Source organism: Podarcis liolepis (assembly GCF_965112155.1).
Source record: "Podarcis liolepis genome assembly, chromosome: 1".
Classification (NCBI taxonomy): Eukaryota; Metazoa; Chordata; class Lepidosauria; order Squamata; family Lacertidae; genus Podarcis; species Podarcis liolepis.
In genome coordinates, this window is record NC_139554.1 from 95046911 (window position 1) to 95064302 (window position 17392).

Here is a 17392-nt window from a genome sequence, read left to right on the forward strand (position 1 = left end):
ACCTGAAACTGTTCTTAACCTGAAGCACCACTTTAGCTAATGGGGCCTCCTGCTGCTCCCGCGCCGCCGGAGCACAATTTCTCTTCTCATCCTGAAGCAAAGTTCTTAACTCGAGGTACTATTTCTGGGTTAGCGGAGTCTGTAACCTGAAGCGTATGTAACCTGAAGCGTATGTAACCCAAGGTACCACTGAACACTGAATTCCTCCTATAGAAAGATAGACGGAAATTTGTTGTTTGCTTATGTCTCTATTGGTTCCATGAAGAAAGAAAGACAGGATAGAATTTTTAAAAAGAAATTAAAAATTATGATATTTGTAAACAACAAATTACTGTGTATGTGTGTGGAGGGAGGGAGAGAGAGAAAGAGAAAGAAAAAGGGAGAAAGAGAATGAAAGCCTTGAGTTATGAATGAATCCTATGCCCAAATAACATACAATGTATATTTCACATGCTATGGAAATCTGCCTAAAATATGTATAAAATGTATGCAAATTTGATATTATCATTAGGTTCCATTAGAATAGATTACTCGTATCAATGAACTGAATGCTTGTTTATTTTTAATCTTCAGATAGTTTGCATAAACAGCAATAACCTCTACAAGATGGTACCGCTTAACTGCTTTTTTGTAAACAAACTAGTCTCTCACAGTGTTCATACCTGTAGGGATTATGTGAGTATTCTCATCTGTGGCAAAATAGAAGCATTCATCAACTAGCACCCCACATGGGTACATTATATTGAATGGCTGTAGTTTCTCTTATGCTCATTAGGGGCTATTGTTTGATATATTGTGGAAAGTTGCTAGAAGTGAGAGGCGGATAAATGCCATCTGATGAATTCTTCAAGCAGATTTGAGGAAGGTTAATTTAGGTTCAGAAAGAAGCATTTAGGTATTCTATGGTTTTTTAAAAATAATTCAGTTAAAGTCGGAGATGTAAAACAGGATGAGCTGACTTTTTGTGTATGTGAAATGTTATTGTGACATCTGGGATGTATTGCCAGAGTGTGGGTGTATTGGGGGGACAGAAAATTGGCGTTTTCTCCAATTTTCAGCATTTCTCTCTCTCTCTCTCTCTCTCTCTCTCTCTCTCTCGCTCTCGCTCTCTCTCTCACACACACACACACACACACACCCCTCTACATGCATTCTCTGTATCTTTTTAGTCTTAAATCTGGCATGGAATGTGGTATCCTAGGAACCTCAGTTTTCATTTGAGGGGGGGGGGGAGGAGAGGACAATAGCCATGCTTTCCTGCTCTTATGGCTTTCCAGAAAATCTTGCATTCGTTTGAACCACGGCTGCAGATGGCTAAAAACAAACAGTTGAGTTTGACGGTGACCTGCAAGTATATTTCAGGAGCCTCAACAGTTTGTGATTTTTCCCCGTATGATTTTTTTTCTTTCATTTTTTTATATTCTTAACAGATGAAAGGATATATCCCTGCTGGGATTCTATAGTTTTGCCTCTCTGTACTTCGTGGTCATAGCAAAATTGGATTTTGAAGAAAATACATGTGAGTAGTTATTCCACACATGGTTATAGCACTGACATGTGAAGGGATATTTAGAGAACAAAACAGATGCCAGTTTTGCCAACTTCCCTGAATGCGAGCACATCTGTGTGTGCCATTTCAGGAAAAGGGGGCATGAGTGTGCACATCCTTCATCTTCACCAACTCCACTTATCCCACTATCACTCTGAGCAGAAGGAGTTTACTAGATAAGAAGTGTGCACATACCTCATCTTCTGTAATGGCCTGGCATGGTATGAGAGAGGGGAGTAATTTTGTGAACCCCAAATATATGGAAACTGGAACTACCTGGGGAAGGATTGTGTCACATGTCTAAATAAAACTAAGAAATTTTCTTGAGCCCTGGGGTGAAATTCAAATGTAGAAGGGAGAACCTGTCTGTTTGCATAAATCTAACTTGGTGGATCAAGCTGCAAGGGGAAACTAGTAGTATTTGGGATTGAACCAAGAAAATGGTGTATAGGAAGATTAAACCAATCCCAGTGCTATTGCCCTGATCCAAACTGGCCACGCCACTGATACAATCAATAATATTGCCTCTATTTTTCTTTTCAGGAGATGTAATCACATAACTCCTTCTGTCACATCCAATAATTTGTGTGACATCTAATCATTTGTACCTAAGTGATTCCACGTTCTCATGCTCCTGTGAGAGCAAAAAAGTTTCTTTCTACCATTGATAATCATATGAATCACTTCAAGTTTCTAACTAAACCCTAGTCATCTTCCCTGCTCCCAAGTAAAATCTCAAATCTCTTTACACTTGGGTGTTTGAGTCATTTAATCGTTTTAGTTGTTCTTGTCTGTACTTTCCATGAGATGTGTAAACTATTGTTTTCCAAATATGTCAAGAGCAAGAAGTTCTATTTGGATACTTTGGAGAGCAATGGGGAATGGGTATTTAAACCTCTCTTGCCTAACCATTTTCCTAGTCTAAAGTGTGCTGCCATTACTTTCACAGGGGGAAACATACCTTATGTTTTTCCCTGCATAGTTAATGGTAGCTTCAGCAGCTTTGGTGAGTGAGAAAGAACAATTTAAATGATGGAAATGGTGTTGGGAAAGCACCTGCTTTCACAGCATAATTTTCTGCTCTTCAAAGTAGCAGTGAAAATCCTCATCACGGATCTCTGGCTGCTGGAAAAGTTCAGTTGGTAGAGCATGAGACTCTTGATCACAGGGTTATGGGTTTGAATCCCACCTTGGGCAAAAGATTCCAGCATTGCATGGGTTTGGACTAGATGAACATCATGGTCCTTTCCAACTCTACAATTCTAAGATTCTATGTCTAGCTTGGCCCTAAATAAGCTTTTTATTAATGAAACAACATACTGACTTTGTATGTTCAGTTAGTTATCTAGCACAGGTCTAACATCTGACTTCCATCAGCATATATATTTTATGGAAATAAAAAGTGATGGACTTTACATTTTTCATTTATCTACTGTAAATCACAGCTGATATTTAACTCAGCCCTGCAGGGGTACCAACTTGAATAAAATATCGGGGGAGCCGGTAAACCCCACTCTGCATAATCAGTCACATGACATGGCGTGCACACACTATTTTAATGACAATCCCCATCTACTGGGGTGGCAGCTCCCTCAAATATTTTATTGGGAGAGCAAAGGGAGTTGGCTCCTACAAAGCCCTGGGAGATACTCCTTTGAGGAACTCAACTATTCTGCTTGCGATTTCACCTTTCTGAATAATATCACCAACTAGGCAGGTTATTTCAGTGTGAATACTATTTTTCCTCCCTATTTCTATCTAATACAGAAGAAAGCAATAGCAGTAATGCTGTTTTTATGTTTATACAGTGGTACCTCGGGTTAAGAACTTAATTTGTTCTGGAGGCCCGTTCTTAACCTGAAACTGTTCTTAACCTGAGGTACTACTTTAGCTAATGGGGCCTCCCACTGCCACCGCTGCCATGTGATTTCTGTTCTCATCCTGAAGCAAATTTCTTAACCTGAGTACTATTTCTGGGTTAGCAGAGTCTGTAACCTGAAGCGTCTGTAACCCAAGGTACCATTGTACATGGATTTACCAGCAAAATAGTAACTGGAATCAAGTTGTGAGTGTTTACTGATCTGCAGAAGCTGAAAGTTATATGCATGTTATACATAGGAAGCTGCCTTATACCAAGTCAGACAATTGTTCTATCTTATCTGACATTCACCAGCAGTGGTTCTCCAGGGATTCAAGCAGGAGTCCCTCCTCCAGCCCAACCAGAGATTGAAGCTTGGACCTTTTGCAAATGCTGTACTATGAACTACAGCCCTTCACATTACATTGAGACACCTGTGTCCGAATGCTGCCACAGCTAGGGATTAGTCACTACATGGCCTAGGCAAAAGTGAAAGCTGCTTAGCTTGAAAAATGGAAGTGTGACCAACATAGCAATGCAAGGACAGCAGTGAGTAAGATGAGATTTTAGCAGGACAGGCTGCAAACCCAATTAAATTAATTACAAGGAACAAAAGTAGTAATATTTTATTCAATACAGAACTCTGTAAAATTTCAAAAAGCCACATGAATCTGTCCTCCACATAAGCATTAAGTACTGACTGAAAGAACCCAATCACCCTCTCCCAAACAAGTTTAATTAATGCATTGATTTTACTCAGAACATTAAAAGACTTCTCACAACAAAGCTGCAACTTACTAATTAAGTTTAGTATTTCAGAAAACAATGCCATGTAATTTGAGATGGAGGGCCACACTTAAAAATCTAACTTGGGCATTACCTTATTGTGAATAATTCAGAAAAGAAACTAAATAGGTAGTCAGTGCAAGATCTTCTACTGAGAAAACTGACATTATAAAACATACTGAATATGTAGTAAATGTTATATAGAGAGACAGAGATATATAAATCTTGTCCAATAGTTTTCACAAATACAATGGGGGGGGGAATCTTATTGCAAGTTGAAATATGTTTTGTGAAAAACATTCATTTTACTTGCCATTATTAGCCATACATGGCTTAGAGCTGATGTGCATATGTCAATCTCCAATATGCCTTTCGAGGTAGTGTCACAGGTTAATGAAAAGAAGTGGGGGGGGGGTGCCTGGAAAACTCGCAGGAAAACTGACAGCTAATGAAACAGTTTCTGTGATTCGTGAGCTACTGTAAGATACAGCTGCTTACTGTAATGAAACCCAAGATATGTGAATACTGAAAGGATATATCTGTAAACAGACATTCCCATCTTGACCACACTTTACAGTTCAGAAGCAAATTGCTCCTTTCCACCTTAAAAATGGTAGAGACATCTTAGTGCTCCAGGCAGTAAGATTTACTAATATAAACATGAAGCGTCCCAGAAAAAAAAAAGGGGGGGGGGAGATAAATATGTATAAGTTAGAAGTCATGATATGAAGTACAGTTTTGACAACTGAATACTTTGTAATTGCTTTGTTTAGTAAAAAAAATAAAATACCACTACAGTATCTCTGTAGCATGGCAGTGAATACTTTTGCAAGTGTTAACCGGGAGCAAAGGACAAGCAGCAATGATGAAAACCCCAAACGGAGCTCTAGGGAATCAATAACATTTTCCTTCTGTTTCTTGTTGCGGGTATTGGGCTGGCACAAGTTTCTGCATCTCACTCCCAAATCTCTCTCTACACACACCAGTTTATTTCACTCCTTTCATCCCTGCTTCTGGCAACAGAGTAACTGACAAGCAGAGAGAATTTCACAGATTCCTTGTGTCTATACTGAGCGCACAGCACCATCTCTGGTAACACCAGCCAGCCTTTTCTCCTCTCTAGAATGCCACTATTAACCAGTGACCTGATAGCTGGCAGCCTCTTCTGAGGGCCATTAATTGATGTAAACACAACACATCTATAAAAAGCCTGCACATTTTCTGTCTTTGTTTAGTGCAACTTGCAAAGAAAAAGAACCCCACAACCAAAGACAGAAAACCAAGGGAGAACAGCAAACATTCCTTAGGATGACAACAGAAGGCTCTGAATATGATGGTCTGCATTCTTCCTCATCTCCCTGAATTTCCTAGTGCTGTGTCTTCTCCTCCCCTCTGCACCTGTACAGCCATATCATCTCTCTCTTGCACACACCTATTACTTCATCCGATAGTCTTTTCCAAAGAGGAGCATAACACTAGACTCTTGTCTTCAGACCTCTGCATCTTTTCCCTTCTCGCCATCGAAGCCAAAAGCCTTCTGTTTCCCTTTGACTGCACCCTCCCCTCCCCCACCAAATCTTCTCTGCCCCATAAAGGTCAGTGGGTTGTACTGTTATTAGATGCATCTAAAAGCAGGGCTCCAGGGCTCCCTTTAGGACTTTGCCTGCCAAAGAGGGAGATGCACGCAGGTTCCCTTCCTCCCCTCTCAGGCCACGGCTCCCTTTCCCACCCCACCCACCTCACCTCCTTCCCCCAGCCATTGCCCGCCAATCCTCCCCCACACACATCACTTGCAGCCTGGCTGAAAGGATCCTTTCCGCACGCATAAGCAACAGTCTCCGCCAAGTGGGAAAGTCTTCTTTTCCAGGGAAAGAGGCGGCAGCAGAAGCAACAGCACCTGGCCCCATATTGTGCCTTCCTGGACGCTGATGCTCGCGCGCCAAAGCGTACTCTCTCATCTCTGTTTCTTCTTCCTCCCCCCAATTATTTGCCACAACTTGGGCTGCCATGCTAGTCCTCAATGGGCAGGAAATGGTGGACGAAAGCCCCCCCCCCCAGGAAAGCACACACAGATACACACACCCGCCCGGGCTGAGGCGGCGGAGTTGCTGCCAAGTCCTACCTGGTCTTGCTGGGGAGCCTGGCTCCCCCGGCTGCCCGGGTTCGGCGGCGCCTGCTGCTGCTCCTTCATGGCTGTCATGGTCGGGGAGGAGTGTGGGGGGGGGAGAGAGAGACACGCGGGCACTTCCTCTCACTGGTCCTGTAGTCCGAGAGCCGCTTCCCTCGGCCCCGCTGGCATGACAAAAGCTGCCCGCTCTCTTCCCGCGGCGCGAGCGAAGCAGCAGATGACGCGGAAGATGAAGGAGAAGAAGAAGAAAAAAGAAAGAAAGCCGGCGGAGGGACGCGGCGGTGGAGAAGCCCCCACCGGGCAGCGCGGGAAGCAGCCGCCTGCCTCGTCCTCCTCCGGCTACCGCAATTCCAACCCCCTCAAGCCCAAGCCGAACTGAGGGAAGCCAGAGAGAAAAAGCGCGCCCCCAAAAAGAGGACCGGAGCGGCCAGCTCCAAAGCCAGGGCGCGCGGGGGGGGGGGCGACTAATGAGCGCACGGCAGCCCCAAAGCGGCAGCCACCTGGGACGCGGGTTGGCTCCCCTCACCGGCACGGTCGGGCATTCCTACAGTGTGCCCCCCCCCCAAAAAAAAGCAGCAGGAGGAGGAGGTCCAGTGGCAGCGGCGAGTGGCTGTGGCACCGGTGGTCCCAGCGTCCGAAGTGCTTCCCTAAGAGCAGGTGGAAGAAGGGAGGAGAACAGCAGCCCAGGGCGCGCGCGCGCTCGCCTTCTCCCCCGCTCGCCCTATCTTTCCCTCGCAGCAGCAGCAGCAGCTGGATCCCGCAGCCCGGCGCCACAGCGAGAACGCAGGGGGAAAGGAGCACAGCGCGGCTCCCTCAGACGGCACATTCGCTTTCCCTCCTCAGCTGGAGCGGACCATTCGGAATCCCGGGCATAGGGGACGCTGCTGCTGCTGCTGCCTACCTGGCTGCAGCGCCTCTTTCCCCTACCCCTCCGCCTTTCTCACTTCCCGGTTTTTGCACGACTTCTGAAGAATGCCGCCTCCAATCGCGCGGCTAAATCCGTCACCTTGGGGTAGCAGGCAGGGCAGGGCGTTCGCTCCAAGGGTGGATCGAGCGCTTTGATGGGGAACGAAAGGAAAAGGTGGGGAAGAGGAGCAGGCGGGAGAGGAGAGAGGGGAGATTTGCCTTGAGCATCAACTGTTAAGTTATTATGCTTCGGCGTGTGACTTCTGCGGACATGCACAAACGCACGCGCTCGTTCAAACTGGCTAAGTTACAAATCAGCCCCTTGATCTCGTCTCTGAAATGAAACATTCCAAGCAGGGGGACTCATCGGCAATCCAGTAGCCTTTCTGAGAAAGGGAAAGGTTTTGTTTCCGACTGTCATCCATTTATACAGAATTGCACAGTGCCAACGGCATTGCTGGCTCTTTATGCTTTTTCTCATCTGATGTCGATAGAAATATTGTTTTGCAAGGTGGAATAGTTTTTGCACAGAGAAAGAGGGGTGGTGGGGTCCAACGTTTACAATACAAGTAGAAAACAGGGTGGTAGTCAACTAAGCTTTACTCAGAGTAGACCCATTAAAATGAATGACCATGACTAAGTGAGATCCATTAATGTCAACAATTGACCTTCTCTGAGTTGACTACTGTCCAGAGTGTCTTTCAAATAAATAGACTGTGATCCTGTGTCCACCTATGTCTCTACTTTGAAGGGGGGGGGAGCAACAGAGACTAGCTGATGTGCATGAGTTAATTTAATTTGAAATGTGCACTATAGGGTTCACTGAAAGCAAAATCTATTTTGAGAATAAAAGCCCTATATGTTTCCTAAAGGTCATATTCATGCTTTAGAAACTCAGGTGGCCCCCAGATGTTGATGAGTTCCAACTCCCATCAGGCCCAGATAGCATGGCCAAAGGCAGCGATGATGTGTGTTGTAGTCCAACAGCACCTGAAGAGCCTACGAAAGTGAAGCAGGTCTGATCTGGTCAGTTTTCAAACTTGCTGAATACTCAGTGCCTATTGAACCAATGATATCTGTGTAATCATTATTTAGCACTTGAATACTGAGCAGTTAGGCATAATCTAATCCACACATATCCTTGCAATAATCAAGAGTTTAGTCAAGCCCCAAGCCAGTATCCCAAGACCAAGCATATCTATGGAAAAAGTTGAGCTCAGTTTCCTAAACCCTTGTCTGACACCATCCATCTACAATGTATCTTGGAAACAAAAGTTACTGAAACAATTTGTTGTTCCTTACCTATATATCTCAATGAAAAAAACATGTTTATTAAAAGCTGACTACTTATTTTCTGTTTCTATTTCTTATTTTTTGCCTCCCAGACTTAGAAAGATTGTCCAGCTGGGAAAATCAACATCTCTTAACTTTCCATTTCCCTGATTCTAAAATTGGATTTTGATTTTGATGTTTTAGTCAATCTATAGCACTAATTTTCAAGATTAATGAAACAAACAGCCAAGGACTGTGTGTGCTAAATGTGCTACACATACAGTAAATGAATAATAAACAGCTAGCAGGAAGTTTGTAGCTAAGGTGGTCAAGTACAGTACCACTGTACAGTACCACATTCTGGAGGTCCATTCTTAACCTGAAACTGTTCTTAAGCAGAAGTACCACTTTAGCTAATGGGGCCTCCTGCTGCTGCTGCCATCACACGATTTCTGTTCTCACCCTGAAGCAAAGCTCTTAACTCGAGGTACTATTTCTGGGTTAGCTGAGTTTGTAACCTGAAGCGTCTGTAACCCGAGGTACCACTGTATATGCATCTGGAGAGTGCCCCTAAATTCCTCACTGACTGACACTTCACGTGATTTACAAGAATTACATACTTTAGTAGTACAGTGGCACCTCGGGTTACAAACACTTCGGGTTACAAACTCCGCTGAGGGGAAGGTGGCGGGCAGACTGTTTGGGCCAGTGTGGAGCCTGCGGGTGCCCAAGGCATCACTCCCAGGAGAGATGCATGGCTCAGGTGCACTGCAGGCCCCACAGTGAGTGCCACCCATTATTTTGTCAGCCCCTTCAGTGGTGACACCCGGGGCGCCCCACCCCCACCGCACCCCCTTTCCTCCGCCCCTGCTTAGGATATTGTGGGATTGTATTTTTGTCTGTTATTATCCACAAAATAATCCCTGTCAAAATGATACAAACATGTACTCGGTCATTTTATTCTGGCTTGTTAGAGCAACATCTCCATCTAATGAAGTATATTGTTGCCTGAAAAAATTGCATGTCATATTAAGGTAGTTACAGTCTTCTCTCCAGCAATTTCTGGTAACCTCAACAGCCTCTCTAATGTGCACACACACAAAGGTGCTCCAGCCACAAACAAGTCTATAGTCACCTTTATAAACAGCCAAATTTTGCCCCCACAAGGAAATCCTTTGAACTACTACATGTTAGACATTTTGCAATGCATCTGTCTGAAATGTAGCTGTCTATCATCTCCAACATGTAGATAATTCATGCAGCTTTCAGAAAGTTTTGATAGACTGTTCCCATTTTATTAACTTTTAAGACTTCAAACTTTGGAACGGTGGGATGTAGTTGGACCTGTTTAGGTTAAGTACACAGAATCAAAACAGTGTTTAAGATTATGTAAACAGACACTTGTACAAACTGGGACAACTTTAGGCTCTAAGATGCCCTCTTGGCAAAAAGAACAGCTTTGAAACAGAATCCATTTAATATATATAAGTTGGTTTTGACTTTCTTCTAGCTTTCAAGAATATAAATGATTGATTTAAATGCTTAGTTACAGCAAAGTTATGGAATACTCCTTAGAATTTGAGTCAGATTTAATAACTAGCTAAAGGAATGAATGACACATATATATATATTTGCAATGTTGAAATGTTTTATACTCCCACCAAAAATCCATTTGTGTTAGAATGGAAAACATTTTTTAATATAATGCACCTTTTTAGGATCTGAGCTAACTGACAGCTGTGGGGTGAACCAGCTTAGGGTCTTCCCAGGACAAACGGCTAAACTAGTTCACCTATGGTGTATTTATGGAATGCATGTTGTCTCTCTAGCAGACTCCAACCAGCAGTCAAGATTGCTGCAACCATTTGTGTGCTCTTAATAAGGATATAATATAGATGGGCGGTTGATTTTATCCAACTGACAATAATTTAATTCACAATTGACTCAATTATTTCATAAATGGTTTTGAATATAATATCATTTTAATAGTTCTTCTGTTATCCAGCAATTATACTCTGTGGGGTGCTATACCTAAGCATGTCAGTGATGGAGAAGAAGGCAAAGGAAATTTAGCAGATCATTCATCTAAATTGATTTGTGAGTAGGCACCTGGATACTACAGATAAGCATGGTTGCGCTGTAGGCATGTGGAGTGGGAAATGGGCAAGTCTGTCTTGCTCTTGGTGACTGATATTTGGAATGCTTCCACTTACAAAGGTTTGTACCTGACATTAGAAGCAAACACAGGTGCCTTGCCTTTAGGATGCCCTGGAGAAGGTCTTTAATTCCTTTACACCTACATCAGACTAATGCACCAGAGCTCTACTGAAGTGATGTGCTCAGCTCAGCCACCTAACAAATCCACAAGGTTCAATATTGCCATCATTATGCTACATGCTAAGCAATTATTCGTTAGTGCAGCGTCTGATGCGTCTGTTATTGTCTGAATTTATTTCGTACCTCTTAGAATGTCTACTTATATGCCGATATCCTATATTTCTTCCTTGTACTGTAGCTCAAGCACCATCAGACATACATTTTGGACAAGATGCCAGAATTAACTTGCTTCTGGTCAGCGAGTGCCAACATTTATCTTAGTTAACACTAGATGAAATAAGTGGCAGGGTGACACGTATCATAGCATGCATGCTGTACTGGCTAATAAGAGCAATATTCTGGGTGACTGGCCATTCTTTTTTTCTGTGATGTATTAAAATGCATGCAATACTCAGAAATAAAGAGCTAGTTCCTAGAAGGGAAGAGACACGGGGCTTTACCTTAAAAAGCTCTGAAGTAGGAATGGCTGAGCTTTGGCCCTCCAAATGTTATTGAACTCCCCAGCCAGCATGATTGGAATTGTGGTACAACAAATCTGGAGGGCCAATCATTCTCCATCCCTTCTGTAAAGAACCTAGTCATGCAAGTCCTGCTTTAGAACTCTGAGAGGTGGGTGGGAAGAGACTCTAGGCATCAAGATTAAAGAGATGCTTAGCACTGGAGATGGAGGGATCTGTCAGTTTTGGTTAATTCAGTTTCTCATTTTTCTGATCTTTAATTCAATTCTCCACATTACTGCAGCAATTTGTGTGTGTGTGTATTAAATATTCATCATGAAAATTCATCAGCAGCTTAGTGTGTTTTCTCCTAATAATCACATTTCCGTATGCAGTCTTGTTTACCTGAAGGAGCGTCTCCACCCCTATCATTCTGCCCAGACACTGAGGTCCAGTGCCGAGGGCTTTCTGGCGGATCCCTCACTGCTTGAAGTGAAGTTACAGGGAACCAGGCAGAGGGCCTTCTCGGTAGTGGCGCCCACCCTGTGGAATGCCCTCCCTTCAGATGTGAAGGAAATAAGGAGCTATCCTATTTTTAAAAGACATCTGAAGGCAGCCCTGTTTAGGGAAGTTTTTAATATTTAATGCTGTATTGTTTTTAACACTCGATTGGGAGCCACCCAGAGTGGCTGGGGAAACTCAGCCCGATGGAAGGGGTATAAATAATATATTATTATTATTATTATTATTATTATTATTATTATTATTATTATTATTACATGCATACTTTTGCAAGCAATTTCCCTAATGCATTTGTGTATGTTATGTTCACTAACTGTTCATATTTATGTACACTTCCCCCTAAAGTAGGCATTTTTTTAAACATTATTTGGTTGGACAACTGCATCACAAAATTCAGATCAGTGTTAATTTTGAAGGATAGCTGTGTTTTGGTCTGCATATTGTTTCAGAAAGTGTGACTTTGAGAGATTCACCTATAAATGAGCGCTAAATAGCCCCCACTCCTGCATCCCTATCATATGCCAGTGGCTTCTTTTCTCAAATGTCCAACTTGTGATTGTTTCCCCACTTTTACTTGCTTAACACAACTCAGTAATGGAAATGCTGAAGGGGAGAGCAGAGTACACTCTGCTCAATAACAATCTTCATGGGCACAGCAATTGTAATGGGCTGGACGGGGGAGAGAGGGCCGAATGGGACCTAGAGGTTATCCGACATATCAGAAGGCATTTACCTTGCGCTTAGATGATAGCTTTTTAAACCATAGAGATCAATTTGCTGCTAACATGTGTATGTGGCAGATTGTATGTAGCAGGCCTGCTGAAGTGCACTTCTGTTCAATTCAAATCCTCATATCTAACGATGTGTTTACACTACAGCACTAAACAGGTAGCCAAACTGTACGCAAATATTTTAATCTGTCGGTGGCAAAGCTTGCAAAATTATAGCATTCGAACTGTAAAAACTATGTTGGCGTCTGTTATTAAAGCTGTTTGCCAGAGCAAAAATAATGATTTTTAAATGTTTCAGTAGGAGTTGTTAAAAAGCTAGAAGTATTTTCTACAAATAACTCCTTCTGAGCATATGTGCTGTTAAATGGCATTGTCTCGTTTTTCATAACAATCCAAGAGAGCATATAAATGAGCTTCAAAATAAGAAAACTCTGAAGGATATTTGAGAGACACCACACACAGCAAATTCCCAATACAATACAAATGAAGTTTATTCCGTGTAGGAATTTGCATGAATGTACAATTATCATGCATCATAGGAACCAACTCCTAGGGGCCGAGGTCCCTTCGGCCCCCAGAATAAAATATTTGAGGGAGCCAGTCGTCGTCCCTGAGTTGATGGGCAATGCCTTTCAAATGGTGTGCATGTGCTGTGTCTGTTGAAAAATTATGTGGGGCGGGGCTTACCTGCCCCCCCCCAATATTTTATTCAAGTTGGTCCCCTGTCATGCATCTGTTTTGCTGCATATATCTGCAGCCCAAAGGAAACCACAGCAGGCATTGACCCAGTGAGGTTGTGTAGATTAAAATAACTGTGTTTATTTTTCAGGGTTTTTATGCTCTGAATACATAACCCAATGACTATGGAGAGCATCATACCAAGAGGGGTGATAGTGTCCAAGTGTTGGGACAGTATATACCACTTATGACCTGGTGAGTGCATGATCTAGAAGTTCTGTCAAATCCTCTAGATATAGATTTAGAGCCTAATCCTGGGCTACACTGCATTAACTGACTCAGTCCAGGAACAGACTTTGGTAATCTTTGGTAATATGGCACGCTGAGTGAGGCCAAAAATTGGTGCCCAAAATGGATCTTCTCATAGCTTGGCACCCTGTGCAGGGGAACTGCCTGCACCACCCTAAATCCAAGGTAGCTCAGTCCTAAATAAGCATGCACAGAAGTGAAGAATTAGACTGGCTCCCCCGCAAGACTTAAGTAAGTCTCACGTATTAACATTATATATATTAATTTAATAATGGTCAAACATAGATTCAATATATGGTGGGAGAGGGCTGATTTTATAGAAGAGTCCTGACATATCAGTCTAAAAGTCCATTTGTTATATCAACCTGTTCCCAGTAGTGGCTAATGGAAGCTCTTAGGAAACTCTCAAGAAGGGCCTGAAGAGCATGGTGTTCCCAGGTTGCCTGTGCACTCACATCCGGTATTCAGACTTATGCTTCTTTTCAGTGTGGAGCTTCTATATAGCTTTTGTTGTTAATCACTCTTAATAAATGCATTAGCCATGAATTTCTTTAATGTCTATGAGGAGACTGGGATCTGATTAATAAAACCTATTCCTGCGTCCCATCCTTACAAAACACTATGGGTCGGAGCCTAACCACCTCTGTAGATGGAAAGGCTCCTTCCATTAATGGAAGGTTCTTGATTTAGCAAAGGAGTTCTGCAGGCAGGTATGGAGTGACTTTTGCTGTATCTCCACTTGCCAATTCACTGTAGGGTTAAGGAACCCTTCACAAAAGTGTGGGAGGTGGGGCAGAGGGCCACACTGGGAGGGGAAGTAACCAAATCCTACTTCCTCCTTTCACCAGCAGGTTCATCCCATGAGTAAAATTCTGTTCAAGAGATGCTCCCACTGGCCTGTGTGAACTTTGTGTCCAACCTATGATCATTTGATATAAAAGAACTGAGTTTTATAACAACAATTTATGAAAATTAATTGAGCTCACTGCTTCAGGTCAAATGTTCATATTTCAGTCCATGTATGACATATTGCCCTTTTAAAGATACAGTGGTACCTCAGGTTAAGTACTTAATTTGTTCAGGAGGTCCATTCTTAACCTGAAACCTGAAGCACCACTTTAATTAATGGGGCCTCCTGCTGCCGCCACACCGCTAGAGCACAATTTCTGTTCTCATCTTGAAGCAAAGTTCTTAACCTGAGGTACTAATTCTGGGTTAGCAGAGTCTGTAACCTGGAGCATATGTAACCTGAAGCGTATGTAACCTGAGGTACCACTGTATATGCATTTATCCTAACCCCTGGAAGGCCATCAGGCTTTGCTATCATCATAGCAAACAAACATTCAAAGAAGAAAGACAGACTTCCAAGCTAGTGAATGCAATGTCATGAAGGTGCATCATTGCCCCAGAACTCCAGCTTATCTACATAATTGAAATTTGTGTCAACTAGTTTCGGTGGAACAGTTTCCTACTCCTAGAGTAGAAGGAGGGAAAGGGTTGATTTACAGAGTTGAAGGACCTTATGGGGTGGGGAACCATTTCCCTCTAGTCAAGAACATATTTCATTCAAGCTTATGCCACATTTTGTTCAAGCTTTGTTCCAGCTTCATTTGTGGGCTAATTTATATTTTTTATCTCCTTGCCTATTTTGTGTGGGGTTTTTTAAGTGCAGACATTATGCACAAGAGGCTCCCAGCTTGAAAAATCATGAAACTTATTAAATACTTTGACAAACATTCCAGCATGAATGCAAACATCTAAGACAGAGTTTGGAAATAGCTGTCCTTACCCTAAATGCATAATCAGCACACATGACTGTGTGTCTTTGGGAAAGCGCTGGAAGGAATAATTTATTACTGGAGGATTCGGAAGTCACAGCTTCATTAACATGACATTTGCCTCTCATTAAAATAAATAATTTATACTTTCAGAAGCAATACTATATCATCTTTTGACAAGAAAAAGTGATACAAAGCCAGACAGCAGCCAGATGAGCCAAGTATCGGGTGATCATTATTTGATTCAGTCATGTACCACGTTCACACAAAAGTCACAGACAATTGCAATGTATATCATTACTTGGAAAAAGAATTTCATTATAGCATAGCCTGCATCATCTTAGGTCACTAGGCAAGATTCTTGGTGCAACAAAGGAATGTCTGTTTCCAACAGTGGCAGTTGTTCAATATAAGAGTTCACTATATCTTCAAAAGTTCAGAAATGAAGAGAACAGAAGACAAAAATGTATGTATTATTTTATGTAATTTCCCAAGTGTTTACATCTCCCCACCCAAGACATTATCCACTTTGCAATCCAGAAGCTCCCCATCAGTCACAGAACTGAACTTTCTGATTTAGACATTGTAAAGATATGCAAGGAAAAGGGAGACTCTTAACTGCCCTGCATTTTTGCAATTAGCATATGCTCAAACCGGTTGGTGATGAAAGTGTCGTATTTGTGTTCTAACAAAATGAACACATTAAAAACCCATGACCAATAGTTGACTGGTCAGTTGACCAGATCTTTTCTGACTGGTAAAATGCCCAAAGTGAGACAGGTTACTTATATGTGGTAACTCAAGGTCAAACTACATATTACATAAATCGCACCTTTAAAAAAAAATCTGCTTAAACTGACCACTTTTATTTTGACTCCCCCCCCCCCTTTAAGGATCAACTAGTTGGGGAGGAAGAAGTATTTGGCAGAAAATTAACACAGATCCCAATCTGGGTTGGTGGCTTTTTCTTCAAAAGAAAAGTGTCCACTTCAAGCACATTAAAAAGAAGAAGTATGAGCAATGCAGCATGTATACTGGATTATATGACCTATTGGTCTGATTCAACCGGTTCTCTTAGTAACTATATCAGGATAATTACCTCATATATAGTATTTTCTGGGGGAAGCTATTATTTCTGTCTCATAGCTGATAATCAGGTCCATTTCAAACTGATATTTTAAAATAAAAAAAATTCCTTCCAGTAGCACCTTAAAGACCAACTAAGTTAGTTCTTGGTATGAGCTTTCGTGTGCATGCACACTTCTTCAGATACACTGAAGAAGTGTGCATGCACACGAAAGCTCATACCAAGAACTAACTTAGTTGGTCTTTAAGGTGCTACTGGAAGGAATTTTTTTTATTTTGACTATGGCAGACCAACACGGCTACCTATCTACTACTGATATTTTAAAAAATGCTTAGCTGCTTTGGTGTTTCTGCTGGTTGGATGGGTACTTGCCCATACGCAGGAAATGCTTTTATACATGACATTTAGATTACTTCCAAAACTCATTCAACTGCATTGTTTATGCAGCTGTGCTCATACAAGAAAAGTGAACTAAACATATTGCATATTTACAGAAGAGAGAAATTAATTTGGAAAGAAGGAGGAGGATAATTAGAAAGTCCAGAACAAGACTCCCTAAGACACAGGGTGGGATACAGTATTAGCTAGGCTTCAGCATTGAGCTCAACATAAGACCAGACATTATTATTTTTTCTTTGACGGCATATTAATCTAAAGGGAGTTTAAAATAACATCATGCATTATTACCATTTTAACAGAAATTCTCTTTTAACATGACTTCGCTTTGTATATGAGGTATTTCTTACAAGGGAGATCAATTAAAATGGGTTACAGACATGCTCTCTGAAGTGGTACTGGCCTTTGCCTGCACACCTCAGAATGTAGACTGAGCAAAAGAATTGGTCACAATTTTATTAATAGTACAGAAAGATCTGCAACAATGATCTAAACACCTGAGGGCTGAATTCTTGCAGAGAACAAGGAAATGCCAAAAGCCTTGCTCTCAGTGTCTGGGCAGCAACACCCTGGCTCAAACCCAGACTTGCCCTTTAGAACAGGGAGAAGCTCCAGTTG

The 17392-nt window shown here is 42.2% G+C and overlaps 1 protein-coding gene across 3 annotated transcripts in view; it reads right to left on the reverse strand.

Annotated features, from left to right (window-relative positions):
* DPP10 (dipeptidyl peptidase like 10) overlaps nucleotides 1-17392 on the reverse strand; it is a 559151-nt gene that overhangs the window by 224952 nt on the left and 316807 nt on the right. The window contains exon 1 of one of the 3 annotated variants that reach the window (XM_083489331.1): nucleotides 6316-7252. The exons of 1 other annotated variant lie outside the window; for it this stretch is intronic. In XM_083489331.1, the coding sequence (XP_083345457.1) occupies nucleotides 6316-6393 (78 nt within the window). In that variant the 5' untranslated portion in view covers nucleotides 6394-7252. Of the gene's footprint in view, nucleotides 1-6090; nucleotides 6114-6315; nucleotides 7253-17392 lie in introns of those variants that run through there. One more of the 3 variants, XM_083489333.1, reaches the window with a different exon arrangement.